At 43.1% G+C, this 9,317-nt stretch overlaps 1 protein-coding gene across 1 annotated transcript; it reads left to right on the top strand.

Annotated features, from left to right (window-relative positions):
- The first annotated feature begins 5,015 nt into the window (after positions 1-5,015).
- Positions 5,016-8,441, top strand: LOC135511519 (putative uncharacterized protein ENSP00000383309). Its single transcript, XM_064933010.1, has 5 exons — positions 5,016-5,142; positions 5,628-5,851; positions 6,390-6,892; positions 6,934-7,407; positions 7,970-8,441. The coding sequence occupies exons 1-5, from the start codon at positions 5,016-5,018 to the stop codon at positions 8,439-8,441; spliced, it is 1,800 nt and encodes a 599-aa protein (XP_064789082.1).
- Positions 8,442-9,317: the final 876 nt, after the last annotated feature.

Consider the following 9,317-nt stretch of genomic DNA (forward strand, 5'->3'; position numbering starts at 1 on the left):
GATAGTATTTTATAGCCGCTACTTGTGAGGTATGTGTGTGCCAATAGGACTGTGTTTTTGATTATTGAAATTTGTCACTAAGTTTGTATTATTGTTTAATTTGTTCCCAGGGGGAAGGGGAAGGCACCTTGGGAATGCTTAGGCAAGACGCCTGTAGGCATACATAAACCTGTAGTATGTACTGTCTATGCACACTAGGTAAGACCTGGGTGGACCACCCCCTGTATTTTGCTTAGCGTGCCAGGTGGCGTTAAGGTAGTGGGTAGGCCGGTATGGTAGGAGAGGGGCTCTTTAACTTTGGTTCCATCCAGCCCCTTTTCCCCATATTACCATGTTAAGGAAATAAATTCCCAGTAAACGGTAACATTCTCTGCCATCCTTACCCGCACCTACAGTCACATACCTCTTTCACTCCACCGACAGTCACATACCTCTCACTCCACAGTGAGTAGCAGGGTTTTGTGGTCCCCCCACCAAGAGGTGTGTGTGTAACACTAATTTTGACAGAAAGTTGTTTCATTTCAAGCTGAAGTGCTAGCTAACGTTTGTGGCGGCAGTGTAGCCTAGTGGTTAGACTGACTTGCCTAGTAAAATAAAGCTAAAAAATAAAAAAATAAAAACGTTAGCTGGCTGGCTCCCTAGCTGACATTATTATTAATATCCCAGAGCCGTTTGCTTTTTTTTTTTTTTTTTTTTAGATAATGTTAGCTAGCTAACATTTTACCTGGTTGGTTAGTTTCCAGCACTGTGGCATTGTTGGCACTGTGTTCATTGTTAAACTAGCTAACGTTAGCTGGCTGGCTCGTGTGAACTTACACTTTGTTTACCTAGCTAGGTTCATTGTTTACCTAGCTAGCTATATGTCAAACGTTTCGAACACACCAACGGCGTCATTGCCTTTTTGGTACACCAGAATTCATTTCCAATGAAACGCTGCTTTCGCCAGGCAGCGTTGCGTTACAGAGGCGGCTGCATTCGGTGTGGTACGTTGGATTTATCGAATGGATGCGTCAGGCTGTATGCTAGACAACTTGACAGAAATGGTAGCAGATGTTGGACTTTTGTTGCATACATATCCAGATGATGCTATGTACTATTTTGCTCAATGACGGTGTTTGAAGCGTTAAGATAAAATGTACTGTTAACTAGCGTTAGCTGGCTGGCTCGTTAGCTAACGTTATTATTAATATCCCAGAGTCGTTTGCTTTTTTTTATTTTTTAGATAATGTTAGCTAGCTAACATTTTACCTGGTTGGTTAGTTTCCAGCACTGTGGCCATTGTTAAACTATCTAACGTGAGCTGGCTGGCTCGTTAGCTAACGTTCCATGACGTTTTTTTTTTTACTAGGCAAGTCAGTTAAGAACAAATTCTTATTTTCAATGACGGCCTAGGAACAGTGGGTTAACTGCCTGTTCAGAGGCAGAACGACAGATTTGTACCTTGTCAGCTCAGGGATTTGAACTTGCAACCTCTCGGTTACTAGTCCAACGCTCTAAGCACTAGGCTACCCTGCCGCCCAGTGTGTACAACACCTGTTGAATATGGTCTGGGGAAAAGAAAAAAAAAAGAAAAAAAACGGAATGAAATTGCCAGCTGGTTAAGCTGTTTTCCTTTTATTCAGAGGTAAACAAATCATCGGCCAGAGCATCAAGTGTCCGAGAGAGACACAAGATGGGTGGGGTGAAAGCTGACGAGGGTGTGAACGATGCTGAATGGGTGTAGACAAAGAGCTCTTCACTAGATACCAAAACAGTCAAAGGCCATTTTCTCAAAAGTGAGTTTACAAGTTGAGCAACTTTCAAAGAATGACTTTCCCATTGTTCTTCAACTGTAGTGTATGATATGCCATTTTGTAGCTCTGAGTCTCTACTTTCATCCAATGTAAAAAAATAAAATAAAAACAATTTCAAATTGTCCTACATAAGACCGAATCCAGGTGGTGTTACACATATATGAGAGTCACATATGTCCCTCAGACTACACAGAACCATAAATAATTAAAAAACAAACTCCATTTTGATAAACTCCCATATTTACTGGGTGAAATACCACAGTGTGACAACACAGCATGTCATGGTTGCCATAATGATGAGGCCAAGGCGCAGGGCGAGTAGAGTTCCACATCATTTTAATAAACTGAAACTCACCTAATCCCTACAGCTGTGCACTAAGGCAACTATATAATGGCTACCTAGTTAGACCAGATCCCACAACACAAATGAGGAAAAATGGCTACCTAAATATGATCCCCAATCAGAGACAACGATAAACAGCTGTCTCTGATTGGGGATCATATCAGGCCAACATAGACATACATGTTTGTGGATCGATGGGTAACAACGCTTTGTTGGTGTAAGTTGTTGATGTGTGCAGAGGGTCCCTGGTTCGAGCCCAGGTAGGGGCGAGGAGAGGGACGGAAGCAATACTGTTACACTAGTGGCTGTTCCACTGGATGTCAGAAGGTGAATTCACCAATTTGTAAGTCGCTCTGTATAAGAGCGTCTGCTAAATGACTTAAATGTAAATGTACTAGGAACAGTGGGTTAACTGCCTTGTTCAGGGGCACAATGACAGATTTTCACCTTGTCAGCTCAGGGGATTCGATCTTGCAATCTTTCCATTGCAATACAAATCAAATTTCAAATCAACTGATATCTCAAAGTGCTGTACAGAAACCCAGCCTAAAACCCCAAACAGCAAGCAATGCAGGTGTAGAAGCACGGTGGCTAGGAAAAACTCCCTAGAAAGGCCAGAACCTAGGAAGAAACCTAGAGAGGAACCAGGCTATGTGGGGTGGCCAGTCCTCCTCTGGCTGTGCCAGGTGGAGATTATAACAGAACATGGCCAAGATGTTCAAATGTTCATAGATGACCAGCATGGTCAAATAATAATAATCACAGGCAGAACAGTTGTAACTGGAGCAGCAGCATGGCCAGGTGGACTGGGGACAGCAAGGACTCATCATGTCAGGTAGTCCTGAGGCATGGTCCTAGGGCTCAGGTCCTCCGAGAGAGAGAAAGAAAGAGAGAATTAGAGAGAGCATACTTAAATTCACACAGGACACCGGATAGGACAGGAGAAGTACTCCAGATATAACAAACTGACCCTAGCCCCCCGACACATAAACTACTGCAGCATAAATACTGGAGGCTAAGACAGGAGGGGTCAGGAGACACTGTGGTCCCATCCGATGACATCCCCGGACAGGGCCAAACAGGAAAGATATATAGTAGTCCAACGCTCTATCCACTAGGCTACCTGCCACCTGAATGATGGAAGAAGGATTGAAAGTAAAGGTAAAAAATGTAACAGATAGTGGATTCTGTATATAGAAAGCTTGTATGTAGTAAAAACACATAAAAGGGGAAGGAAGCCAGCTTCTTGCCTTGTGAGGCTGTTTGGTTCCATGTACTGTCAGCACGCTGTCTTCCTTTCCTCTTCACTGTGTAAGTATTTGCTTGATAGTATCTAGAAAAATGTACTTTAAAACATTTTTGTATTTATTTATTTTTTAAATCTAAAACCCTATTTTTCGATTTACAGATATACTGTTCAAGGTGATGCTCATAACACTTTATAATGTTCATGAATAAACCATTTATATATATATATATATATATATATATATATATATATATATATTTTTTTTTTTTTTTACAACTATTACAAAATAAGTATTTCATTATTTGTAAAAATGTATTGTTAAGTATTATAAGCGTTACATTTAAGTAGGATTTGTAACATTCAGCATAATTTATGAAGCATGAATAAGCATTTATAACCATGAATAAGCATTTATAACCATGTATAAGCATTTATAACCATGTATAAGCATTTATAACCATGTATAAGCATTTATAACCATGAATAAGCATCTATAACCATGTATAACCATGAATAAGCATTTAGAACCATGTATAAGCATTTATAACCATGAATAAGCATTTATAACCATGTATAACCATTAATAAGCATTTATAACCATGTATAAGCATTTCTAACCATGTATAACCATGAATAAGCATATATAACCATGAATAAGCATTTATAACCATGAATAAGCATTTATAACCATGTATAAGAATTTATAACCACAAATAAGCATTTATAACCATATATAAGCATTTATAACCATGAATAAGCATTTATAACCATGAATAGGCATTTATAACCATATATAAGAATTTATAACCATGTATAATAGCTCATTCCAGAAAGTTAGTATAAAGTGTTAGGCTAGAGTTATACGAAGCAACATTCATACAATTTTTGTTGCAGTCAACTTTGCTGTTACAAGAAGAAACTCAAATGCAATAAAAATTGCCAATCAACTTGGGGCTACCGAGTGGCGGCAACCTACCAGCCATGATGTAAATATTTATTCATACAGCTCCTGTTGTCTCTTCTATCAACCTTCATCGTGCTTCCTGCAGCGCTGATAGCTGTGTTAACATGACAACTGGGTTGGAGTTCTGAAATACAAACCTTCGAATGGATCATGTGACAAAGCATTCGTTTTGATTGGCTGTTGCTAGTTGCACAAAGTTAACATTTTTTTTGTAACTGGAAGCAAACAAGTTGCAGGTGAGTTACTTATCAGTTGCTGGGGATGTTTCACGAAGCAATCAAGAACTCTGCAAGCAACTAAAATTGTGTGAAAGTTGGTTAGCGTAACTCTAGCTTTACAGATACTCTCTGTTAAGTTTTACTTTTCGTTTTGTTTTTCTGCAACACATCAGAAAGTGCAAAGGGATAAATCCAACAAATAAATAGACACATTTTTACTAACAATGTTTTGGCTGCAAGACCAATGAAACAAAACGCTGTTGAAAACAGGATAGAAACATTTCATTTTGTTTGTTTAGACTGAAGGAGCGGCGGGGCCACATTCTCTGGAGCCACTCGGTTGTGTTTAGAAACACACAATAAATGATAAGCAATATTGACAACACTGACCTGTATACCACCTGTACTCTGAGGGACATCCCCACCTACATCTGGTTGAAGAACGGACATGCTCTGGGTGGGCTCACTGCTCAACAACACTCTTGTCTTGGCTAGAAAGGAAGACGGCTACTCCTCTGCTGTTAAAGGCGACAAGAATGTCCACGTTCTGTGTTCTGGATCTCTGGATCAGAAGTGTATGAGTTTGACCATCCGATCACGAGCATTTCGCTACACTTGCATTTGCCAACCATGTGTATGTGACCAATACAAATTTGATTTGATTTTGTTCCTTGAAGGGGTCGTTTGTGGACTTGTCCTCCACTTACACCAATCCCAATTGGCAGAACGTAACATAACTACTCCGGTTTATTAATCAATGGGAGTCTGGTGTGACTCAAAATCTGACATTGAACCTACATTATGAAGGTCGTGAGGAGTACAGCGGGACCACAGAACATTCTACCCTGGGAATCGTTGCCCTGAGAGACGAGGACTTCAGCTGAGTTCAAGTTCAGGTTAAGAACACAGTACGTAGCCAGTATTTTTCTCTCCTGGATCAACTCTGTTCTATCACAGACCTGCAAGTGAAGTGAACATAGCCACTCTAGTCACATCAACTGCGGGACAGAGAGTGACACTGACCTGTAGCACCTCCTGCAGTCTTGAGTGACAACTCAAGCCTTCATCTGGTACAGGAACGGACAGCCTCTTACCAACCGAAAGAGCAAACATATCCACACCAACAGCCTGTACATAGAACCAGTCAGCAGTGAGGATGTAGACAGCTACTCCTGTGCTGTAGAAGGCTATGTAGATATCTGCTCTCCTGAAGAGAGTCTTAATTTCACATATGGCCCAAAGAATAACTTTGTGTCAATCAGTCCCTCTAGTGAAATAGTGGAGGTCAGTTCAGTGAAACTGAACTGCAGCAGTGATGTCAACCCATCACTAACATCTGATACACCTGGTACATGAAGAACCTCACCAAAAGCATCCGGACAGAGTTAAACAATCACTAATATCAGCTTTGAAGACAGAGGAGAATATTACTGTGAGGCCCGGAATGAAAGAGGAGCTTTGAATTCTCGTCTTCCTGGGTTCCTGTGTTGGGAGTGGCGGCAGTCCTGGCTGCTGGAGATCTACTAGTCCTCACCTACCACACACTGAAGAGGAGATCCACGAGAGGAAGTGAGTTAAACACAGCCTTTCAGAGAGACGCTAAGCCATAGGTGTATGAAACCATCCAAAGTAGAGAACCACCACCGAACCTGGACTGGAGAGAACCCCCACCGAACCTGGACTGGAGAGAACCCCCACCGAACCTGGACTGAAGAGAACCACCACCGAATCTGGAATGAAGAGAACCACCAAAGAGCCTGGACTGAAGAGAACCACCACCGAATCTGGACTGGAGAGAACCCCCACCGAACCTTGACTGAAGAGAACCCCTACCGAACCTGGACTGAAGAGAACCACCAAAGAGCCTAGACTGAAGAGAACCACCAAAGAGCCTAGACTGAAGAGAACCACCAAAGAGCCTAGACTGAAGAGAACCACCACCGTACCTCGACTGAAGAGAACCACCACTGAACCTGGACAGAAGAGAATCACCACTGAACCTGGACTGAAGAGAACCACCACCGAACCTGGACTGAAGAGAACCCCCACCGAACCTGGACTGAAGAGAACCACCAAAGAGCCTAGACTGAAGAGAACCACCAAAGAGCCTGGACTGAAGAGAACACCCACCAAAGAGCATGGACTGAAGAGAACCACCAAAGAGCCAGGACTGAAGAGAACCACCAAAGAGCCTGGACTGAAGGGAACCACCAAAGAGCCTGGACTGAAGAGAACACCCACCAAACCTGGACTGAAGAGAACCACCACCGAACCTGGACTGAAGAGAACCCCCACCGAACCTGGACTGAAGAGAACCACCAAAGAGCCTGGACTGAAGGGAACCACCACGATCCTGGACTGAAGAGATCCACCAAAGAGCCTGGACTGAAGAGAACCACCAAAGAGCCTAGACTGAAGAGAACCACCAAAGAGCCTAGACTGAAGAGAACCACCACCGTACCTCGACTGAAGAGAACCACCACTGAACCTGGACAGAAGAGAATCACCACTGAACCTGGACTGAAGAGAACCACCACCGAACCTGGACTGAAGAGAACCCCCACCGAACCTGGACTGAAGAGAACCACCAAAGAGCCTAGACTGAAGAGAACCACCAAAGAGCCTGGACTGAAGAGAACACCCACCAAAGAGCATGGACTGAAGAGAACCACCAAAGAGCCAGGACTGAAGAGAACCACCAAAGAGCCTGGACTGAAGGGAACCACCAAAGAGCCTGGACTGAAGAGAACACCCACCAAACCTGGACTGAAGAGAACCACCACCGAACCTGGACTGAAGAGAACCCCCACCGAACCTGGACTGAAGAGAACCACCAAAGAGCCTGGACTGAAGGGAACCACCACGATCCTGAACTGAAGAGAAGCACCAAAGAGCCTGGACTGAAGAGAACCACCAAAGAGCCTGGACTGAAGAGAACCACCACCGAACCTGGACTGAAGAGAACCACCACTTAACATGGACTGAAGAGAACCACCAAAGAGCCTGGACTGAAAAGAACCACCAAAGAGCCTGGACTGAAGAGAACCCCCACCGAACCTGGACTGAAGAGAAGCACCAAAGAGCCTGGATTGAAGAGAACCACCATGATCCTGGACTGAAGAGATCCACCAAAGAGCCTGGACTGAAGAGAACCACCAAAGAGCCTGGACTGAAGAGAACCTCCACAATCCTGGACTGAAGAGAACCCCCACCGAACCTGGACTGAAGAGAACCACCAAAGAGCCTGGACTGAAGAGAACCACCACGATCCTGGACTGAAGAGATCCACCAAAGAGCCTGAACTGAAGAGAACCTCCAAAGAGCCTGAACTGAAGAGATCCACCAAAGAGCCTGGACTGAAGAGAACCTCCAAAGAGCCTGAACTGAAGAGAAGCACCAAAGAGCCTGGACGGAAGAGAACCACCAAACGCCTGGACTAGAGAGAACCGCCAAAGAGCCTGGACTGAAGAGAACCACCAAAGAGCCTGAACTGAAGAGAAGCACCAAAGAGCCTGGACTGAAGAGAACCTCCAAAGAGCCTGAACTGAAGAGAAGCACCAAAGAGCCTGGACGGAAGAGAACCTCCAAAGAGCCTGGACGGAAGAGAACCACCAAAGCACCTGGACTGGAGAGAACCACCAAAGCGCCTGGACTGGAGAGAACCACCAAAAGCGCCTGGACTGAAGAGAACCCCCACCGAACCTGGACGGAAGAGAACCACCAAAGAGCCTGGACTGAAGAGAACCAGCAAAGAAACCGAGACTGGAGAGAACCATCAAAGAACCTGGACCTGAAGAGCTGTGGCACAGAAAACTACGGCACCAAATCAAAGACAGGTCTCACACCTCTATTCTCCTGCTATCACATTGCGTAACCTAGGATCGTTTAAGAGCATGCATCTGTTCTTACTCTTCAGGATTTCTCATTTGACGGTTGATTACATAATGCATTTTCTCAGCTAACATGAAGGATGTTGCTAATAGCTTTTATTAATGTTTTGCTTTTGCACCAAGTGTACATGTAATGTTTTTGTTGTTGTTTGCACATGACCGTGCAAATGCTTTGTGAACATGATTATATATTGTTACTATAACTTTATAACGTTACTACATTGGCACTATATTGCTAGACACGCTTGTTTTATAATTAAACTACACACACACACACACACACACACACACTGGTGATGCGCTGGTCAGCTTTTTGTTCACCCACACCTTCCAGCAATAACCCGTCTGCAACTGTCCGACTATATATGATAAAGTAAAAATCAGATGCATGCTCCAGGCCCGAACCCTAATACAGAACATATGCTGTTCAGTCATGAGATGATGGAAAACAAATTGGACAGACGTTTTTTGTACAGATTGGCCTACGTTTCTGCTTATAATTTCCAACATTTTGCTAAGCTATTTGTTAGACATCTTTGTCTCTAATTAGATACATGAAGCTTCTCTTCTGTCATTATTGTTGTCCTAGAAGACTAAATAAACACTTGCTCACCAGAATAATGTCATCAATTGATAGAATGAATGCTTCCATCTATTTGACATCAGTAAAGTTTTGTTTTCTCTTCCCTCTTTGATCTCTGCTTCTCTCAAGGCAAAGACATATAGGGAAATCAGTTTGATTAGTTTTAAGGAAATTAAAAGCTGTGTAAACGACCCAACATGTTTGTGATAAGATTTCAGTTCGGCTTCAATTTTTATTTAATGTGGTTTGAAATACTATCAGCTTTTATGATGCTGAT

The sequence above is a fragment of the Oncorhynchus masou genome, chromosome 24, assembly GCF_036934945.1.
Source record: "Oncorhynchus masou masou isolate Uvic2021 chromosome 24, UVic_Omas_1.1, whole genome shotgun sequence".
Classification (NCBI taxonomy): domain Eukaryota; kingdom Metazoa; phylum Chordata; class Actinopteri; order Salmoniformes; family Salmonidae; genus Oncorhynchus; species Oncorhynchus masou.